Here is a 23,054-nt window from a genome sequence, read left to right as displayed (position 1 = left end):
TTCTAACTTGCGGATGATATTGCATTGCTGTGGGAGGGTCGTGGGAAAAGCGCCACAACAATACATCTTTCTACATGTCTGACCCGTTGGTGTCGTAACATTCACAGGGTTGCAGCTTGCTGGAAATGTTTGAGCAAGAAGAGGGTTACAAATGTGATTGGAGTGTGGTTTGAGTGCGGTTTGTGTGATCCTGAATTTAGCGCAACATAAGGAGTAGAATCTAAAATTTGACCATGACATTTCTCAGAATAGCTGTTAAACTCATCTTCCAGGCTGCAACTTCATCTGAACTTTGACCGCAGCTTAAATGCAAGTTCATAGATCTGATGCATTTCTGCATCAAAATCAACACCCAGAAAGTTAGCTCCTTTTAAACACCATCCCCTCTGTGTTTTGATACCGAACAGGCTATCTGGCTTGCTACTCGCCCGTCCTTTCCTCTCTCCCTCCCAGTCTCTCACTTCTGCAGGATGTTTTTGTTGAGCTGGGTTCCCTATTGTTCACACACTGAGTTGGCTGGCCTCCCAGGGTTGCTGCTGGCTGCAAGGCCCCCTAATAGGTTCTTCATGTGCCTTGGCTTCCCTTAGTTCGTCTTGGTCTGGCCCGAGCAGCTTATAGTGAGCCAGACAACACAAGGCATTTTGGAAAGATTTTATTTTTGATTTGCAGAAAAAAAAATCTGAAGAATTATTTTGGGAATTGCATCAAGTGCAGAATACTTGAAGCAGCAAAGCATCAAAATCAATCTAGGCGAAAGTAGACAGATCACACTGGATACAGTAACGGGTAACAGCCTTGTGTTTGTGTATTTTAATGTGTTTGACGGATAAATCGAGTAAGATATTGTTGATTGCTTAATGTTACAGTACGACAATTGTCTGTGACTACCTTCCATCTCCATTCAAAAGGCCATTGTTCAGCAGCTCATAAAATATTCATATCCATGCAAACACCCCTCATTTGAAGGCTTACACTCAATCTGTAAGACACAAGATTAACTGAACATTTTGTGATGTGTCTTAAAATGTTCTTTAATTGGGTTTTGCAATACTTAATTCCTCATTTTATAACGCTCCTGTTATACTGGTCTACAGAGATGGGCGCTCCGATGGTGACATCTTGCATATGACTTCCTCAAAGGGCCTTTTGTATTTTCTGTGTGCAGGAGTAATGATGTAACACCAACGGCTTGTTTGAATCACTTATTTTAGGTATGAGAACACATTATGATTGACTTTTAGGGTTGTTGCAAGAAACCTGATGATTGATAGCAGCCGCAGAAAGAGGAACTTCGAGAAACATTTAACCGTTTTTATTTGTCAACACCTAGTTTGCCCGTGAGGTACACATGAATCTTATTAGCTGTTCAGCAATGTGACTTAGTTCCCATCAGAGCTCCACCCAGGTTCCGCGTGACTTTAGGTACAATCAACGTGAGGAATTGAAAAAATCTCCGCTGTGGGTGTGCATTGCTTTAAATATGTTTACAGTAATTGCGGAGCTATGGCACAGCAGCCATGAGCAAATGTAATTCCCACAACATACAAACCTGTCGGTCTGTCGTCTCATGCATAGATATGATCTTCGACTATTCATGTGAAAGCATATTTTTAGCTTCTATTCTGTTTTTACACAATTTTGCTTTGAGTTCCGCCCTGTGTGCCAAAAGAGAGTGAAGTTATTTTACAGATTTTACAGACCTGTGATTGGATTATTAAAAGAAACACGAACTATATGGTTGAACAACATTCAAACCTCTTTAAAATGTATGATTGTGTGCATTAGATAGTTTCAACAAGTTCTAAAGACATGACCTTAGAGACTTAACAGGACATTTCCCAGCCCCAGCTTACTTGGAGGAAATTGAGCATTCATGTGGAGATTTCTTCATTGATAAATAGATTTCCTTGGGAATTTCAAACCAAAGTTTGTACTCTGTTTTGATGTCAGCCAAAAAGAAAAATTGTACTTGAACCTGAAGCTAATACATGCTCAACTTTTCATGCTAGCTAGTTGGTAAAATGTTGGTAAAAAAGACAGAAAGTAAAAAGGACTCTAGGTTAGTCAGTGTAATGTCTACAAAAATATCCAAGATGGCAGACACAGTCCAATGCTCTGCTGACAGTATTTTGCCTTCAAATCATTGTTACATGCAATTGAATGTTATCGGCATATAAATGAAAGAGAAGGGAAGAACTTCTGGCAAAATAGTAAAAAAAAAAAGTTTCATGACGTGTGTGAAGATCAAGCTGCATGTGCATAGGTCGCATGAAATAAACATCATCACCCGTACACTCGGTCATGGAAAACGTTCCTGAATATTTCTTTCTGTAACAAGTCAACTTTTAGGGAGTACTTACTGAAGGGCTGGCTGGGAGAACTCAGGATGAAGTTGGGATGAAACATTCTGACGTTTGTTTTCATTCACGCAGGTCATTCTGAACATTTTTAAGGAGTTTTGTGCATGTGTTGAAAGTGTTTGTGTCAGGGTATTTGCCCTGTACATGAGTGCTGTTTTTTTTTCAAAAGAGCAAAGTTTGAACAATGAAAAAATGCTCTGTGGAGTTTAGGGTAACTTAGTTCTTTACTTAAATCCAGTCTTGTCTACAGGTGACCTCTGATCACCTCTGATTAACTCAGTGTTTCTTCTTTCTGTCTAATGTGTTCAATTTAACTGACGTATGTTTGCAGGTATGTTCGATCCTGTTCAGTTGTTATCTGAGACAAAACTCCTCTTCCTGGTGTCGAAAGTGACATCACTCTGCACTCCATCTTTTTACTGATCAGCATTTTTTTGTTCATACATCCTAGGTAAAATCTTTTCTTTCAGCCTAGCAATGTGTAATCTCCTTTTTGAATACATTCTTTTCCCCCCAGAACAGAGAATCATTTTAAGCAACATCATAGCTCGAAAGCAGCAAAATCAGAGCAGAGTCATTGATGCTGGTGGATGACAGTGAGCTTTTAATCCTGCTGATACAACATTTTCTCCCCGGAAAACAAAAACATGTCTGTCGCTAAGCACGACCAAGTGAACACCCCCTCCCCAGAGTCTGTCTGTGAGTAAGAAGGGGAGTAAAAGAACTAAAGTGAGGGAGAGAGAGAGAGAGAGAGAGAGAGAGAGAGACAGGTGGTCGGGCCGGTCTTTTCCTTGCCCTCCGCTCCTTTTTGAACTTTTCTTTCATTCTTCCAGTTCATTCTGTGCTTCTCTCCATAGCGCCGGTGACAAGGCGCTCCATTCACTGCCTCATTCTTCCACCCCTCCCCTCCTCTCTTCAACCCGACCCCATCCCCTCCCTCCTCGGCTCCTTTGTCTAGCTTGCGGGGGCCTGCTTTAGCTGCTATTCACCAGCCAGACGGACCGCCATTGACTGGACCCCCCTCCATCCAACCCCCCTGACATCCCTCCCCTCCGACAAACACCCTCACACACACATATGCACACAGCAACCTGGCCAGTCCCCACCCTACGCCCTGTATCAGGCAGCTGCTATGCTAATAGGGAGGAAGGGATGGATGGAGGGAGGTAGGGAGGGGTGAGGAGGAGAGACAGAGCAGCCAGCCTATAGTGAAGGGGCAGAAAGGGAGGGAGAGTGACCCCGCTCCTCCATCTCCATAGCCATGCCAGAGCAGCGGCAGACCTCCTGTTACACAAAGGGAGTCCCCCAGCATCCCCCCTCCCCCTTCTCCCCCCCCCCCCTCTGCCTGCTCCTTCCACCCCTCTTTTCCCCTCTTTCTCATTCAAATCCATTTTATACCCCAGTGGTAAAGGGAGCTGTAAGTGCAGTATGTAAAGTAACCTTACTCCTGCCTTGCGGGCGTAACCATTCAGTACACAGAGAACAGCCTGTGTGTGTGTGTGTGTGTGTGTGTGTGTGTGTGTGTGTGTGTGCATGTGTGTGCGTGTGTCTGTGTGTCCATTCCCCTGCTTTGTTTAGGACTGCAGCCCATACCTCCACTCACACGTTCAACTGACACCTGTCCTTGAGTCGGGTTGCATCTTCTCCTGCCCTCAGTCAAATGGTGACCGACACGTTAGAAATCAAAATTCTTCAGACACAATAAAACATATCACATCCCAATTACTGTTTGATGTTCAGTACTTTATATTGGAAACATTTCAGTTGGCCATTGATACGTTGCACTAAGCTTAGAGGAATGCAGTCAAAGATAACCAATGACTGGTTCTTGCATTTCACTAAGGTGAGTTTATAATATTTTGCCTACCACCTTAAGGACATTTTTTAATTTCACACAAAGCTCATGAAACAGAACCTACGTCAAACTTTTCAGTTAAATTTGAAGATATCAGCACTTCTGTGTGTATAAGTAAGTGATATATATATCCAGGCCCCTTTTGCGTTTAGCAGAGATTATACGATACAAATTCTTTGCAAATTACTTTTTTTAAGCTTTTTTTTTCTTCTACAGATATCTGAACAGGGATATAGACCAAACCTGAGGATTTGTATTGCACTGCACAGATGCGTGTTTATCTTGGTCTGTCGAGCACATTAATATTATAAGTGATACATTTTACGTTTAAGGACCAAATCAATCCAGTGACTGACAAAATGTGGCCTAACCTTGCAATGGCAGTCCCTATATGGATTTTTTTAGATAAGAGAACAAAATTAATAGAAAAGAATAATAACAATTAACTTAGATGACTGTAAAGGCACAATAAAAGTCTATGAGGCCTTCAAAATGACCACTATCTGTAGCCCGATCATGCATGGATTCTGAATGAATGGTTGTTTCTACAGAAAAAAATAGGCTTGAATTTCTGGGAATTCATTTTGTTTACATAAGTGATATTCAATTTCTCACAAGGTTTTAGTGTAACAGGTTATCTTCACATCATTGTTTATTCAAAGGGACTCAATTTGATCCAAAAGCAGGTTTAATATGCCACTTCGGAAGTACTGATATGTTTGGGTCGGCATCTTTTTTCTGGTAGAGTGTACATCTCTGATCGTGTGTTTTGGGGGAGAGGAAAGGAGGGGAGGGGTTTGTTGGCAGGAAATTATTTCTCTCTCTCTCTCTCTCTCTCTCTCTCTGTCCCTCCTGTTCTGTTATTTACCCCTGTGCAGTGTGACCCTGTGCCCTATCAGGGAGGCATGTCCCATTTGACATCTGCCTGTTTGCAGGGGGGAAGGAGGGAAGGGGGTTACAAAGGGTGGGGTGCCCATATGGAGCTTCAACACCCCCACCGCCACACCACCCAACCCAGCCGTCCCCCATCCCTTACACACACACACACACGCACACACACACACACACACACACACACACACACACACACACACACACACACACACACACACTAAGGAACAAAGGATGCAGGCAGAAGGAGATGTGGAGTCAGAATTGTGTTTGCGTGTGTGTGTGTGTGTGTGTGTGTGTGTGTGTGTGTGTGTGTGTGTGTGTGTGTGTGTGTGTGTGCGTGCTCGCTTACATGCATAGGTGCGTGTGTGTAAGAGAGAGATGGCTTACCATTCCAGCACACTGAGCTGTAGCTAGGAGGTGAGATGGGTGGATGACTTGATGGCTGTACATGAGATAGATAGATAGATAGATAGATAGTACAGGCACAAAAAGGTTAAACTATTGTATTTTAACAATGAACATAAACTTGTGTACCTGCTGGTTGAAGTACATCTGTGCAAAAACTGCACCATTATACCATCACACACCATTATGTGAGCTGCTGTAACCGGAAAAGAGCGTCAAGCAGCACAAAACCATCATGAACAATACAGTGTGACCATCTGTGTATCATCTGAACTACTTATCTGTGCATTATGTACATACACAAAGACCATAAATCTGTACAGTATAAAACAGATGTTTTTTTTTCTTTTATGCTAACTTAAATTTTTGTTTTATTTAAGTTTAGTTACGAAAGCCATTTTGAATTATAGTAAGACAGACAGAGCGATAGATAGACTTCAAAACATTGCCAACTTGCTAGCTAGAGTGCTGTCAAACTAGTCATTTCTAATGTTAATAAGTCTGGTAGTAATGCCTAAAATATCTTTAAACACAAAGAGTCAAACACGGTTGATCTATAGCTAGCTCGCACAATAGCCTACTAGGCTGGCTAGCATTGATAGATAGATGGACTGACGGAATTCAACAGCTAGCTCACTCTAGTTAGTCATATTCCAAGTTAACACACTAGATATTTGTCAATAGAATAACTTTATACATAGACACAAAGGTAAAACAAGGTAATACAAGGTACACTGATAGCTAGCCTTAACGACATAGCTTGCATATGGTGCTTTCGCACTTGCACTAAACTCCTAAAAAACCTCCAGAAGTTTTCAGGGTGATCTTCAGATGTCAACACAAACAGTTGAACTTTCACCCAGACTTATCCCCGCCAATCCTCGTGTTAAATTACCGAAAAATGTTGGGGTGAGCTATTACATCAGCTGATGTGCGGAAATATTCAGGAAAATTCCAAATTCAGCAGTGACTAACGTTGCATCTCCATCTACGCAATGAAACTGCTTCATTATTTTTTATGTCCACCGGTATGTTCTGCTCAACCATCTCAGGAAGATTTGAGTGGCAGTCCATCTTATATTTTGTGCATAATGTGGAAAAGGCTATTTTGTAGATAGATAAAGAGATAGACAAATAGAGTTGACACCACTCCATACCTCAATCATCCTGTCCCTATATGCAGCATGATAGGGTGTAACAATTACCCAGTATGGATTATCCTCCTACACAATGATTCAGTGTGCAGGACACACAATGAGCAGGCTGGCCGCAGGGCTGGATCTAGGCTAACGAGCTCGGTGAAGTTTAAATGGCCTTGTGTAATGCTGACAAAATTTGTGGCTGATACTGCACTCTGTATCAGACAGCACTTTCTCTGTCAAGACCCGCCGCCTTTGTGTGACAGGCTGTGTACGATAATACCTCTTGTTGAAGGGCTTACAATGAATTAGGTTGTTAGTACATATTGTGACACAGCTGTTGCAGCTATTTTTTCTATTACAGAAATGAGAATAGGGTTCAGTTGGATTAGGAAATTAAGCTCCATATGTATTAGTGAATTGTTTCTCTCTTGCTTTGAAAGAATGCAGGAGGGTTAATGAGTGCGCATCCCATCCTGTATTTAGGTCATGTGCAGGTGAGCAGCAACAAATTGACACTGGAAATATCTGAAAATGTCAAATGTAAACATTGCGATGAACACCAAATAGAACCTCTCAAATATAGTTAACGCAACTATGGTTATTGCTGTTTCAGAATTCCAAGTTAAAAAAACATCAACGTAAAAAGCATTATATAGCACAATTGTGCTTTGTAAACGATGGCTTCAATCCAGCCACAATGTGAAATAAAATCATAAGCTGCAGATACTAAATATAGCCTTTAAGTATTCTGAGCAAAAACAAATTATAGCAAATGTCAGTTCTGTAATTAAAGACATACGTTCAACTTCTTGAATGACATAAAGGACAATGTGATGACTGAAGAGTCAGGAAAAAACATTTTCAAAATTCTCACAAATGTCACTGAATAGAGGTTACTCTGAACTTGGGTTTTTGTGTCTTTTGATCGTAAATTTATCAGCATTTTCAGCATTCCATGTCAGTATATGGACTGACAGGCCCATTTTGTGCCATCATCAGTTTGTTTTCAACAGTAGAGGAAATATTCTTCACAAAACTTATTTTAACCGATATCTACACAGCTCTAAACTTAAAATAATGATATACTTTCAGGTTCATTGGTAGTTATAAAAATGTTGAATAGTATCACCTGCACATTTGAACTGACCCCTGACAAATTATACGACTTTCAAGAGTCATTCTGACTTTGTTATTTTTGTGATAAGAGCATTCGGACTATTCATATATTTTAATAAATATTAGTACATTTGAATGTATATCAATATGTGTGTGTGCATGTGTATATACATGTGTGTCAGGGAGTAATTATGGAGAATAAAGGCCTGGTTGTACAGAGTGAAACTGTGGGTTTTGAAGTGAGATGGAAGATGCTTTTCTGTTTGGCTGAGCAGACTCAATGGTCCCATTCAACCAGCCCCCTTACTGCCCATTGTCCTCCCACCACCAGCCCTCCACAATCACACACACACACACACACACACATGCACACACACACACACGGCTGTAGGAACTCAGTTGTAGGCGACTGAAGTGAAGGTCTGCAGGAGAAAAAGATGTAGAGCTGAATCTTTTTTGTTGAGGTGAGGAAGAGAGGGAAAGTAAACAACGAGAGAAAACAAAGTTGTGAGTTAGGCATACCTTCAATTTAATGTTAGGATCTAAGTTGTGTTAGGCTATCTGATGTCTTTTAGGAGTGTTGTCATTGCAAACCCCCTAATTCCCACATTGTTGTATACGCTTCAGTGGGAAAAAAAGGTTTTCAAAGTCCTGTTCTTAAATAGACAGTATACAAAAACCTTACTCACCTGTCCTGCTGCAGAACCTAGAGCTGCTTTCTGTACCTATGATTGATCAAGCCACGTTCCTCTGTGTTGGTAGATCAATAAATGACGCTGTGTTGCAAACACTGTGATGCACATTAGGTGGAGAAATCAGCCATGATCTAATGGTGTGAGGCCATTTTTTTAAGCCATTGAGTTTCCTATTCTCATAATTCAAAACTAAACATCAGAATCCTGTCTTCAGAAAGAATGTCAAAAAGTCTGAAAATGTAGTGATAATCCTGCCTTTTAAGGAAGAGCTCATTCAGCATCGACAACTTTTTCAGTCCAGTTTTCTCACATTTTTCTCAGGGCAAGACAACACATGCCATCATTTAATGCCCTAAGTTAGAGCCCTCGTCCAGCAGTTAACCAGCTCCACACCACATTAGAACCCCTTGCACAATAGTCTGTACAAGAACACACGGTGGTCACACAATAGTCTGGCCAGGGCTATGAGGAACTCACACTCGCCAGGGGCTAATGATCGTCGGCCATTGGTTTGGAGCACATTAGGGCAATGATCCGGGTACGTCTTTAATGCCACCTGGGGAAAGGAATGTGCTTTCTCCTATTGTGTCTGTCTGTCTGCCAGTGTCACTGAATGGTCATATAATCTGAGTGTGTGTGTGTGTGTGTGTGTCAAAGAAAGGCCAATCGATGGAGAATGGTTCCAGAGAGTCACACACTGTGCAGAGACAGAAGAGGGTTAAATATTCCTGAGGTCAGTTGGTCAAGGGTCATTTGGTCTGGATTAAAATGCACAAAAATGCAGAGACACAGAAAACGTACATTAAAACAGTGGCTGAAAAAAAAAAAAACCCACCAGGGAAGAAGATAAATGATAATGCCGAGCTCAGCACCTTGAGAGGCTACGTGATCTGCATACATACACACCACACACAAAGAGAAGAAAGGGGCTTCATTCATAGCTGCTTCTATTACTTGGCTGAATTTATTGCCTCCTCTTATAAAACATCCTTCATTAAAAACAATGGAACTTCTCCATGGGTGGAAAACACCTAATTACAAGCGCTGTCGTTAATTTAATTGAGCACCTCTTTCATGCACTTCTGTTATTTTATAAAAGGGGTAGTGCATTGACATTTACAAGAGTGAAGTTTGAATTTAACAGATAATCACTTACGAGAACGACAAACTTTGTAATGGATGTAAAAGTTCTCAATAACAAGGAAAATAAATTTGCCTCGTTATTAGGTACCTCAGTCAGAAAATACGGTATTTAATGTGGACCTATTTAAGGTTTTAGCAGGCTGCTTACCTTCATCATTTTACACAGATAAATAATAGGCCTTTTATGTTTTTGTTTTTTTAACTTTCAACAGGCTTTAAACCACAAACTTGTCTAAAAATATTAAACTGCTGTAAGCTAGCATTAACTTGCCAGCACTGAAGATTTGAACAAACTGTTAAATATGTAGCTTAGCAAGCTTACTAGCTTTAGTCGTGGAACAAAGAGAGGAAGATTCTGATATTTTCCACATTTTGATTTAATGGAGAAATTGTTTTAGGGAAAGGTAGCATGGCCTAAGTATCCCCCCTCCCCTCCTCTTTACCTCTGCTGATTAGTGTTGTTTGTCATTTGTAAACTAGTTAGCTTAGTTATAAATGCAGTTAGCTGTGCAAGCCCAGGAGCTTTTTAATGCCACAAGGTTGGTTATCAAGCCCAGACAAGTCTTGAAATTGTTTTTGTTTCTGAATCGTGTCATCATGTCTTTTCTAATAGATACATTTTGACTATTGTTGCTTATACATTTAGAATAATTTTTTTTAGCTAAATCAAAACAGTGCTTGTACCAATTGCATGAGCTTCCAAGGGTTATGACACAATGTATTTATATCCAGTTTATATGAATCGTGAATGTCTTTTTAATATTTTTTTATTAGACAGCTGAACATCACTACTGTGGATACAAATGAAAATGGTTACTATAAGCAAATGTCTTTACTTTTACCTGACACGTTATCAGGACAGCTTGAGCAATAGTTCAATAAGGTTTTTTTTTTTTCCTCATGAACTTAATGCACTTTTATTTTTTGGAGGAAACATCTGTTGAATCACAGACTCAAAAAAAAAAAAAACCTGAGATGACACAGCTGGGGGTTAGGGGAGGGGGTTCACAGGGTCTGTAAACGTTGGGGGCGGCCAGTTGTCGGCCATGAAATCAGAGTTGAACTTGAAGAAGGAAAGAAAGTGTGGTGTGTGTGTGTGTGTGTGTGTGTGTGTGGGTGGGGGTTGTCCTCTGTTGGCAGGACAATAGACAGTGGCAGAAGCAGCAGCTGACCAGAGATCCCTTCTTCTCTTGCTTCTTTTGTCATCCTGCATAATGACGTCTCCAACACGTACACACTCACACATACTCTGTCATCACCCTCCTTTCACCATCACTACTCATCCCTCCTCCTCCTCTGCCTAATTTGGCTTTAAGGGACTTGTGCATTTTTTGTTGCGTGCAAGTGTCCTTGTAAGTGTTTGTGCAAGTATGTGGATTTGTGTGAAAAGTTTTCCAGCCTTTGTGTGTAAATAATATAGCATCTTTGATATTCTCTGATCTTATTAAATATCTCTACATATGATATGATAAGATAAGATAAGATAAGATAAGATAAGATAATCCTTTATTTATCCCACAACGGGGAAATTTACTGACGACTGTGATAAAGATCAACTCTTAGGAATGTCTCACATTTTTGCATTTTTTTTTGCATGATAAGCATGTCATCAATGAGTATTTGAAATAAAACCAAGGATTGGAAGGAAGAAATGTCCCTGGGCTTATAATTTTGATGTCTCAAACTCTTTAAGGTCAAGTATCCTAGCTGGATGGTGGACCACCTTGAGGCCAAACGTATTTCTGACAGTGGGGGAAGGGGACAATTTTTCCTCAATGATCAAGCAGTTGATGGCAGTGTCACTCAAAAGATTTCCTAAAAACAATCAAAGATATTTGATTTTTTTTCTGCATGACCCCTTGATGTTATTGCACCCCCCTCTCTCGCTTCAGGTGAACTTACTCACAATATTGCCTCTCTCTTACTCACTCCTCTTTGGGAGAGCAAACCAAAGTGTGAAACAGTATAGCGGGATCTTCTGGTATTTTTTTGTGTGAGTGTGTTTTGAGCTTGTTTGGTAGCTCTCCTCCTGCCTCCACCAGGTGATTTGGCCTGATACGGAAGGTCACCTCTGTGATGTCACTTCCCTTTCCTCTCCGGATATTCCCAGCATTCTACTGCCAGCAGCCGGGAACTCTGGGAACTAAGAGCAGGAAGCCTGGCTCCTTCACAGCAGAGAGAGAGAGAGAGAGAGAGGGGTGGTGGTGGTTATGAGTGAATGTAGTGATTTATATGAGTGACTAATTTGTGAAAATAACAGACATAAGCAGTGGGCTCAGAGTTAGACATAAAGTAGAAGAGCCAAGGTTGAAAATGTATCTGAGGTGAGGATGTATCTGAAATTGTGTAAAGTAAGTATCAATCATTAATAAATTGATCCATATCACCCCCTTCTGGCTATGACCTGTCATTGAAACTGTGGGTGTGTAGGCGATGAAGCCTCATTTAATTCCTGTGTTTTGATGAAGGTGGCTCGGTTTGTATCCTGCGAATGTGAGCAATGATAATACATTTTTACAAAATCATTAGATCTTTGACTATTTATTCTTCTAGCCATAAAAAGCCAGTCTTTTTCAATGCATTGTCTTGTCACCTTTCCCTCAATCATTTCATAAGGGCGGTAAGAATACAGAATGACCTTAAGCATGACACCAATTAAAATGAGGTCATATTTAATGGCTACGATGCGAGGGAAAACAAACAACAATAACCTCAGAAACAGCATATCAAACTAGTTTGCTAATTTATTTGGGCCCATTGTTACCAGAAAGAGATCAAATACCACACTGCCTGACCACTGTGAACACGTGTATCCCAGAGCACCTCTGAATGTGACGTGAGTGATTGGATCTAAATTTATCTTCAATCTGCCCGGGGTAAATTTTGACCTTAAGTTAAGACAACCACATGTGATCAGATCACATTAGCAACATGTCTCATAAAAATATTTCTTAGTTTTTTTCCCCTTGTCTCACTGTTTCTTATACACCCATCCCCTTCAGCTCTCACACAGCATTCTCCTGGTAATGTGGTATGATGCATGCTCAACTGACCACAGCCAAGTTAAACAAAAATGAGTAAAAAGATCAAAGTTCTGCTTCAACCTTAGATTAAGGCGGTAGACACTGGACTGTAGAGTTCAGCAACATCAACAAATACATGTGTTCATACTGTTAAACAGTAATCAAGCACGTTCTATTATTTCCTGCCCTATTATGTCTTCTGTAGATGTAAGTTTATTATTCAACCAACCACTTCTGTATTCCTTAACATTTTTGTTATAATGAAATATAGTCATTTATTGGCTGCGGCTTAGTTTTCCTACAAAACAAATACTCAAATACTGTCTGAAGTCCAGGCACAAAAAACAAACAGAACTGGATAAAAAAAAGGTAGACTAAGGTAAATAACCTGAATGTGCTGAGATGAGGATTTTAAAAGACAGCGAGGGAAGGCGGTGACTATATTCCCATTATTTCTTCTTCAGAGAGCTGCACAGATCGACTGATAGGATGACAAAAGCAGTGGTTCTGTTTTCGGTGCTGCTCCTGGGTTGGACCTGGAGCCTCCAGGGGGTCCATACGCAGGAGGATGATAGCATGGAACAGGTGAGTTTCTGAACTAAAGGATCTTCTCTCCGTCTTTATTTGCCTTTTTGGTTCTTTATATAACAAATATTGCTACCCTCCCAGGCTGTATCAAATTTCAAATTTGAATGAAATATATTAGGAAAATTTTGATCTTCGTTATACTCAATGCTACAGATAAAACAAAGTTTCTATTTTTGATCTACCTGTTGTGCTAGAATAAAAACATTACAGAATGTGTTATGTTGACAATGTAATTGGCAAAGTGTGAATTTCAAATGAATTTGACAAAACCATTTGAAATATGAGTTTTTAAGTGTCATTGTCGAATGACTGAGTCTCTGGCCCTGACGCAGCAGGTGAATGCTGTTGATGCTCCTGCAGTTACAACTGCCTTTAACAAAACGGGTAAGTGATAAATATACATCATGTGATTAACTTCATGCCATAGTAAGTTTATATTAGGTTGTGGAGTGATGTTAAACACTGAGGCATCACGTTGTCATCTGCTCTCTCTGTGGTATTTCTTCTCTTTCCTGTAGAGGTTTGAGCACAGACTTCAGGAGCAGCATGTATAAGATATTTAGAGTATTCTACATATCCACCTCAAAGACCTTGAATTGTTTACCATAAGACTTGAACCATTACACATTTAATGGTTATGTTCTCTCTCTCTCTCTCTCTCTCTCTCTCTCTCTCTCTCTCTCTCTCTCGTGCTGTAGAGGTTTGTGTGCTAGCTCCAGAAACAGGTTTATGCAGGGCGTTTGTAGAACGTTACTTCTACAACTCCACCTCAATGAACTGTAAAATCTTCATCTATGGAGGTTGTCAGGGCAACCAGAACAACTTTGTGACTGAGAGAGACTGCCTGCAGAGTTGTCACACTGAAGGTGAGGCGTACAAAGAAAACCAAAATGTTTCACACATCTTTTCACTGTATAGTTGTAATGTTTTGACTATACTTTTATTACACTACTGTTGTAAAGTATCTGTTGTGTGACTTTAAACAAAACCCTTTTTACTCATTGACAGAAGAAGAAGATTAAGAAGAAGAAAGGACCCCGACACCATTGTGTTTAACAGAGTGTGATGAAGAAACAGTGCTGAATATCTGAACTTTAAGGAATGCTATTTGTATCTAATGAATTTCCCCCTTCTCCTTACTAATACTACTTGACATCAGGACCACTAAAAAGTAATGTTGTGATTTTTGTGCCAGCACTTGCAAATTATACATAAATTTATAAAAACAGATCACAAATTAAACAACTCATGAACATCTTTATTTTATTCTCATATATTATTAGAAGATTTATGTGGTGTCCTGGGCCCTGTAGCTCAAAAGTAATCTGACCAAAAAAAAAAACGTGATTGGGTTGTTCAAAGTTTTTGAGGTAGTTGGGTGAAACTTTGATCCAAAAATCTGGATGAACCTGTTCTCAGCAGACAGGAGTATTTACGCTGGATAACAGGAACCAAAATGAAATAAATTTTGTCATTTATTTCAAATTTTTTTTTTTTTATAATGGTTTTGATAAGTTAGACGTTATTTTAATTGCAATAGACGAGCTACACTTCATGGGACTTTTGTCCCCATATGACACCTTTAAGCAAATACAATAACTGTTAGCATAAAAAATAAAAAAAGTAACTAAAAGCAACTGTCAGCATCTGTCTTTTTGGGTTGATTTTAGCGCCCCCTGTGGACGAAGCATGTAGTTTGTAATCCCACTTAGAGCACTGGTTTTATAGATCTAATAATAGTAATGATAATTCTTTATTTGTAGAGCACTTTGACAGGGACACATAGTGCTTTACAGAAGCAATTAAAAAAAGACGATCACAATTACAGATACATAAACAGCAAAAATCCAGTCATACATTTAAACCAAAAGACAAATGATAGTAAAAACAATCCAATGTAACTCTGATAAAATGATCTGTCAGCTAAAAAAGGCAAGTCTGAAAAAATGTGTTTTAATGCTGGCTTTAAAAGTGGAAAAAAGTCTGTATCTGGATCACTTTGAAAAACTGTGACAAATGTTAAGACAGAACTTTTCCTACGTTTATAAGTAATTTTAGCCTATCTAGAAAAAAACAATCTGATGAAGGGCAGAGGTCAAAGTTAAGTCTTAACATACATGTACACATTAACATACATGCTGTGTATAAAGGAGTTCAGTAAATTATTATGTGATCTATTCTGTATTATTGAGAAGTCAAATCTTTTGTATGTACCTGTAGTGGTCCATAGTCCCTCAAGAAACAGTCAATATTAACAGTGGGTTGTTACCATAAAAAACCCTTTCTTGTATAGCTCATAAAACTAGAATTTGTCCTCAATACATTTTTGATGTTCTGAGAGTTTTGAAATCGAAATGATTTCCTCAAATTTAAAGTGTAACAGAGAGTCGTACACTTCTGGACCTGTTTCTGGAGCTTCTTAACAGACACCAACAATGATAAATATCGGAAGTAGAAAATAAAATGTATTATGACTTGGCTCCTGCACATGTCACATGTAGTGTTTTGGGTAAACTTATTGTTTGATCGACATAAGAATCATAATTTCTTATCGTTCATTCTGAACACAGTTTTAAAGTTTCAAAAATGAAAACCTGTTTCACCAACTAACACCCTCGGGGACAAATCACTTTTTTCTGATTTCAGGTCAAAGCACAATGTTCCACTTTGCTTTGGTCTTTCTCAGTAAAAATGAGAAATTATGATCATCCATAGCGTATCACCTCTGGGTAACCCCAGGGCTCAATTCTTGGACCCCTTTTCTTTTCACTCTTGATGCTTCCACTTTCATTTGTTGCAGCATTTAATAAATACATTTAATAATAATATGTACACCTGTTATTGTCTGAAGAATATAAATGCCTTAAAAAATAGAATATAGTAAAAACACACAAAAAAATGATTTACTAGTAGGCGTTATTATGTACATGTTGATGATCTATTATGTCTAATATAACCTTGTCCGGAGTACGTAGGTGGGCAGCAAAGGTTAAATGAACATTCGGTGAGAGTGAATGACCTATGACTCAGTGTATGTGTTGTGGTGCCCCCTCACATATTTACTACAGCCAAGTAAATCAGAAAAAGAGCAAAGTGCTACATTTTGATGAAGCAGGTAAACATGGAACTTGAGAGATATGCAACACAACAAAAAGTAGATATAATATGATGGTGCGAAAGAATAAAGGAGGTCATTCTGTTGTCTTGTACTTACTATGTCTTGGACATTTGTATTTTAATTATTGGAAAATACACAACACAGAAAGTCTTCACCGTTAACCGCTGCTACTCATCCATTCTGCAAATATATGAGATGCATGTTAGATGTTTGCTGGCTTTTGCTCATTCTTACGACAAAACAAATACTCAGATTTTTTTCATTTCTAAAGTCCAATGTTCCTTAAATGGTCAGACACAATCAGAACAAGGTTACATTTTCTAACTTGTTTCTTTTTTTTGGCTGTGGTGGTTAGAACATACTATGTGGGCAGCTCGGTAAACACAAGACAAAGGTAGATAACCTGACTGAGCTGAGATGAGGAGTAGCCTATATAAGAAATGATGAGGTACTGAGTGATAACCATATTCCTATTATTTCTTCTTCAGAGAGCTGCACAGATCGACTGATAGGATGACAAAAGCAGTGGTTCTGATTTCGGTGCTGCTCCTGGGTTGTACCTGGAGCCTCCAGGGGGTCCATACGCAGGAGGATGATGGCATGGACCAGGTGAGTTTCTAAACTAAAGGATCTTCTCTCCATCTTTATTTGCCTTTTTAGTTCTTTATATAACCAATGTTAGTGCCTTTCCAGGCTGTATCAAATTTCAAATTTGTGTGAAAAGTAATAGGAATATAATGATCTTCCTTATATATATATATATATATATATATATATATATATATATAGGTCATATTTAATTCTACAGCTACAATCAATTTTCTATTCTTACTTTTTGGAATTTGATCTACCTGTTATGCTGGAATAATAACATTAAAGAATTTGTAATGTTGACAATGAAATAGGCAAAGTGTTAACATTTATAACAATTTCAAATGAATTTGACAAAACCATTTGAAATACGAGTTTTTAAGTGTCATTGTACGTCTGACTGAGTCTGTCTCTGGCCCTGACACAGAAGGTGAATGGTGCTGATGCTCCTGTTGTTGATGCTCCTGTTGTTGATGCTCCTGTTGTTGATGCTCCTGCTGTTGATGCTCCTGTTGTTGAAGTTCTTGCTGTTGAAGCTCCTGCTGTTAATGCAACTGACTTTAACAAAACGGGTAAGTGATAAATATTCACCATGTGATTAACTTCATGCCATAGTAAGTTTATACTAAGTTGTGCAGTGATGTTAAACACTGAGGCATCACGTTGTCATCTTCTCTCTCTGTGGTATTTCTTCTCTTTCCTGTAGAGGTTTGAGCACAGACTTCAGGAGCAGCAAGTACAAGATATTTAGAGTATTCTACATATCCACCTCAAAGACCTTGAATTGTTTACCATAAGACTTGAACCATTACACATTTAATGGTTATGTTCTCTCTCTCTCTCTCTCTCTCTCTCTCTCTCTCTCTCTCTCTCTCCCTTCGTGCTGTAGAGGTTTGTGTGCTAGCTCCAGAAACAGGTTTATGCAGGGCGTTTGTACAACGTTACTTCTACAACTCCACCTCAATGAACTGTAAAATCTTCATCTATGGAGGTTGTCAGGGCAACCAGAACAACTTTGTGACTGAGAGAGACTGCCTGCAGAGTTGTCACACTGAAGGTGAGGCGTACAAAGAAAACCAAAATGTTTCACACATCTTTTCACTGTATAGTTGTAATGTTTTGACTATACTTTTATTACACTACTGTTGTAAAGTATCTGTTGTGTGACTTTAAACAAAACCCCTTTTACTCATTGACAGAAGAAGAAGAGGTAGAAGAAGAAGGGACCCCGACACCATTGTGTTTAACAGAGTGTGATGAAGAAACAGTGCTGAATATCTGAACTTTAAGGAATGCTATTTGTATCTAATGAATTTCCACCTTCTCCTTACTAATACTACTTGACACCAGGACCACCAAAAAGTAATGTTGTGATTTTTGTGCCAGCACTTGCAAATTATACATAAATTTATAAAAACAGATCACAAATTAAACAACTCATGAACATCTTTGTTTTCTTCTCATATATTATTAGAAGATTTATGTGGTGTCCTGGGCCCTGTAGCTCAAAAGTAATCTGACCAAAAAAAAAAACGTGATTGGGTTGTTCAAAGTTTTTGAGGTAGTTGGGTGAAACTTTGATCCAAAAATCTGGATGAACCTGTTCTCAGCAGACAGGAGTATTTACGCTGGATAACAGGAACCAAAATGAAATAAATTTTGTCATTTATTTCAAAAATTATTTTTTTATAATGGTTTTGATAAGTTAGACATTATTTTAATTGCAATAGACGAGCTACACTTCATGGGACTTTTGTCCCCATATGACACCTTTAAGCAAATACAATAACTGTTAGTATAAAAAATAAAAAAAGTAACTAAAAGCAACTGTCAGCATCTGTCTTTTTGGGTTGATTTTAGCACCCCCTGTGGACGAAGCATGTAGTTTGTAATCCCACTTAGAGCACTGGTTTTATAGATCTAATAATAGTAATGATAATTCTTTATTTGTAGAGCACTTTGACAGGGACACATAGTGCTTTACAGAAGAAATTAAAAAGAGACGATCACAATTACAGATACATAAACAGCAAAAATCCAGTCATACATTTAAACCAAAAGACAAATGAAAGTAAAAACAATCCAATGTAACTCTGATAAAATGATCTGTCAGCTAAAAAAGGCAAGTCTGAAAAAATGTGTTTTAATGCTGGCTTTAAAAGTGGAAAAAAGTCTGTATCTGGATCACTTTAATACTATGCACCTGCTCTTTGAAAATCTGTGACAAATGTTAAGACAGAGCTTTCCCTACGTTTATAAGTAATTTTAGCCTATCTAGAAAAAAACAATCTGATGAAGGGCAGAGGTCAAAGACAGAGTTAAGTCTTAACATACATGTACACATTAACATACATGCTGTGTATAAAGGAGTTCAGTAAATTATTATGTGATCTATTCTGTATTATTGAGAAGTCAAATCTTTTGTATGTACCTGTAGTGGTCCATAGTCACTCAAGAAACAGTCAATATTAACAGTGGGTTGTTACCATAAAAAACCCTTTCTTGTATAGCTCATAAAACTAGAATTTGTCCTCAATACATTTTTGATGTTCTGAGAGGTTTGAAATCGAAATGATTTCCTCAAATTTAAAGTGTAACAGAGAGTCGTACACTTCTGGACCTGTTTCTGGAGCTTCTTAACAGACACCAACAATGATAAATATCGGAAGTAGAAAATAAAATGTATTATGACTTGGCTCCTGCACATGTCACATGTAGTGTTTTGGGTAAACTTATTGTTTGATCGACATAAGAATCATAATTTCTTATCGTTCATTCTGAACACAGTTTTAAAGTTTCAAAAATGAAAACCTGTTTCACCAACTGACACCCTTGGGGACAAATCACTTTTTTCTGATTTCAGGTCAAAGCACAATGTTCCACTTTGCTTTGGTCTTTCTCAGTAAAAATTAGAAATTATGATCATCCATAGCGTATCACCTCTGGGTAACCCCAGGGCTCAATTCTTGGACCCCTTTTCTTTTCACTCTTGATGCTTCCACTTTCATTTGTTGCAGCATTTAATAAATACATTTAATAATAATATGTACACCTGTTATTGTCTGAAGAATATAAATACCTTAAAAAATAGAATATAGTACAAACACACAAAAAAATGATTTACTAGTAGGCGTTATTATGTACATGTTGATGATCTATTATGTCTAATATAACCTTGTCCGGAGTACGTAGGTGGGCAGCAAAGGTTAAATGAACATTCGGTGAGAGTGAATGACCTATGACTCAGTGTATGTGTTGTGGTGCCCCCTCACATATTTACTACAGCCAAGTAAATCAGAAAAAGAGCAAAGTGCTAAATTTTGATGAAGCAGGTAAACATGGAACTTGAGAGATAAGCAACACAACAAAAAATAAAAATAAATATGTACACCTGTTATTGTCTGAAGAATATAAATACCTTAAAAAATAGAATATAGTAAAAACACACAAAAAAATGATTTACTAGTAGGCGTTATTATGTACATGTTGATGATCTCTTATGTCTAATATAACCTTGTCCGGAGTACGTAGGTGGGCAGCAAAGGTTAAATGAACATTCGGTGAGAGTGAATGACCTATGACTCAGTGTATGTGTTGTGGTGCCCCCTCACATATTTACTACAGCCAAGTAAATCAGAAAAAGAGCAAAGTGCTAAATTTTGATGAAGCAGGTAAACATGGAACTTGAGAGATATGCAACACAACAAAAAGTAGATATAATATGATGGTGCGAAAGAATAAAGGAGGTCATTCTGTTGTCTTGTACTTACTATGTCTTGGACATTTGTATTTTAATTATTGGAAAATACACAACACAGAAAGTCTTCACCATTAACCGCTGCTACTCATCCATTCTGCAAATATATGAGATGCATGTTAGATGTTTGCTGGCTTTTGCTCATTCTTACGACAAAACAAATACTCAGATTTTTTTCATTTCTAAAGTCCAATGTTCCTTAAATGGTCAGACACAATCAGAACAAGGTTACATTTTCTAACTTGTTTCTTTGTTTTGGCTGTGGTGGTTAGAACATACTATGTGGGCAGCTCGGTAAACACAAGACAAAGGTAGATAACCTGACTGAGCTGAGATGAGGAGTAGCCTATATAAGAAACGATGAGGTACTGAGTGATAACCATATTCCTATTATTTCTTCTTCAGAGAGCTGCACAAATCGACTGATAGGATGACAAAAGCAGTGGTTCTGATTTCGGTGCTGCTCCTGGGTTGTACCTGGAGCCTCCAGGGGGTCCATACGCAGGAGGATGATGGCATGGACCAGGTGAGTTTCTAAACTAAAGGATCTTCTCTCCATCTTTATTTGCCTTTTTAGTTCTTTATATAACCAATGTTAGTGCCTTTCCAGGCTGTATCAAATTTCAAATTTGTGTGAAAAGTAATAGGAATATAATGATCTTCCTTATATATATATATATATATATATATAGGCCATATTTAATTCTACAGATACAATCAATTTTCTATTCTTACTTTTTGGAATTTGATCTACCTGTTATGCTGGAATAATAACATTAAAGAATTTGTAATGTGGACAATGAAATAGGCAAAGTGTTAACATTTATAACAATTTCAAATGAATTTCACAAAACCATTTGAAATACGAGTTTTTAAGTGTCATTGTACGTCTGACTGAGTCTGTCTCTGGCCCTGACACAGAAGGTGAATGGTGCTGATGCTCCTGCTGTTGATGCTCCTGCTGTTGATGCTCCTGCTGCTGATGCTCCTGCTGTTGATGCTCCTGTTGTTGAAGTTCTTGTTGTTGATGCTCCTGCTGTTGATGCTCCTGCTGTTGATGCTCCTGCTGTTGATGCTCCTGCTGTCGAAGCTCCTGCTGTTAATGCAACTGCCTTTAACAAAACGGGTAAGTGATAAATATTCACCATGTGATTAACTTCATGCCATAGTAAGTTTATACTAAGTTGTGCAGTGATGTTAAACACTGAGGCATTATGTTGTCATCTGCTCTCTCTGTGGTATTTCTTCTCTTTCCTGTAGAGGTTTGAGCACAGACTTCAGGAGCAGCATGTACAAGATATTTAGAGTATTCTACATATCCACCTCAAAGACCTTGAATTGTTTACCATAAGACTTGAACCATTACACATTTAATGGTTATGTTCTCTCTCTCTCTCTCTCTCGTGCTGTAGAGGTTTGTGTGCTTGCTCCAGAAACAGGTTCATGCAAGATGAATGAAGAGCATTACTTCTACAACTCCACCTCAATGAACTGTGAAATGTTCATCTATGGAGGCTGTGACGGCAACCAGAACAACTTTGAAAATGTGGCAGAGTGTATGCAGAGATGTCACACTGAAGGTGAGGAGTGAAATCCCAGCCACAACTTAATTACTCCTCAGTTCACATAAACAAGTTTTCACTGTCCTAATCCTTTTTATACAACCCTTTGACAGAAGAAGAGACAACAACAACATCAAAACCAACAACGTGTGAGAATTGTTGAGGTCCTGTTTGGAAGCACACCAACACGATAGCTTCTTCAAGAAGGAGAACCTGAGTGAGATGAGGAGCGACACTGCTGATAATCTACACCTTTAAAGAAATACATTTACAGGCATTACAAATGGAAAACAATAAATACATTATTGATTTTTGTTTAAGCACTTAAAGAACATGATATGACAAAGATGACCAATAAATCAACTCTTTACTTGACTTTGAATATTGTTGTTCATTGTTGGATGATCAGAAAGAGATGTGGGGACTTAACATTTATTAAACCTTGACCAAAAACAGTGGCGTACTTAATCCATATAAAAAGATAACATTTCTTCACTTAGTTGTATTCGTTTAGAGGGATTGATGGGGTAACATATGAATCTAAATGCAGTCTACAAAAAACAATGATTTCTGATCATTTGTTTCAGCGGTGTTACGGGTGGACTGATTCACCAGTGAACTTCAGTCAATGAATCAATCCATTTTTATCAACATAGCACCAAATCATAACAAATGTGATCTTAGGGACACTTAACCGAAGGAGCTTCCCAACACAAGTCCACCTTGAGCAAGCAACAAACAACTACAACATGTGTCTCAGTTTGTAGAGGCGGGGTTTGATCCCCAGCTCCTGCAGCCACATTCA

The 23,054-nt window shown here is 38.5% G+C and overlaps 1 protein-coding gene across 5 annotated transcripts; it reads left to right on the top strand.

Moving 5' to 3' along the window:
* The first annotated feature begins 13,030 nt into the window (after positions 1–13,030).
* LOC132992648 (protein AMBP-like) lies at positions 13,031–22,296 on the top strand. 5 transcript variants are annotated; one of them, XM_061062091.1, is made up of 4 exons: positions 13,031–13,218; positions 17,358–17,502; positions 17,820–17,987; positions 18,130–18,378. In XM_061062091.1, exons 1-4 carry the CDS (start codon positions 13,123–13,125, stop codon positions 18,210–18,212), a joined length of 492 nt encoding a protein of 163 aa, XP_060918074.1. In that variant the 5' UTR covers positions 13,031–13,122; the 3' UTR covers positions 18,213–18,378. The 5 variants fall into 5 exon arrangements, with proteins under 5 accessions (XP_060918074.1, XP_060918077.1, XP_060918076.1 ...); XM_061062094.1 differs by lacking the exons at positions 17,358–17,502; positions 17,820–17,987; positions 18,130–18,378 and adding exons at positions 13,557–13,605; positions 13,920–14,087; positions 14,230–14,480 and having other exon boundaries at positions 13,038–13,218; XM_061062093.1 differs by lacking the exons at positions 17,358–17,502; positions 17,820–17,987; positions 18,130–18,378 and adding exons at positions 13,554–13,605; positions 13,920–14,087; positions 14,230–14,480 and having other exon boundaries at positions 13,038–13,218.
* The last annotated feature ends 758 nt before the right edge of the window (positions 22,297–23,054 follow it).

Source organism: Labrus mixtus, chromosome 17 (assembly GCF_963584025.1).
Source record: "Labrus mixtus chromosome 17, fLabMix1.1, whole genome shotgun sequence".
Lineage (NCBI taxonomy): Eukaryota > Metazoa > Chordata > Actinopteri > Labriformes > Labridae > Labrus > Labrus mixtus.
The sequence above is the reverse complement of the archived record's forward strand: the minus strand, read 5'-3'. Positions and strand labels throughout refer to the sequence as shown.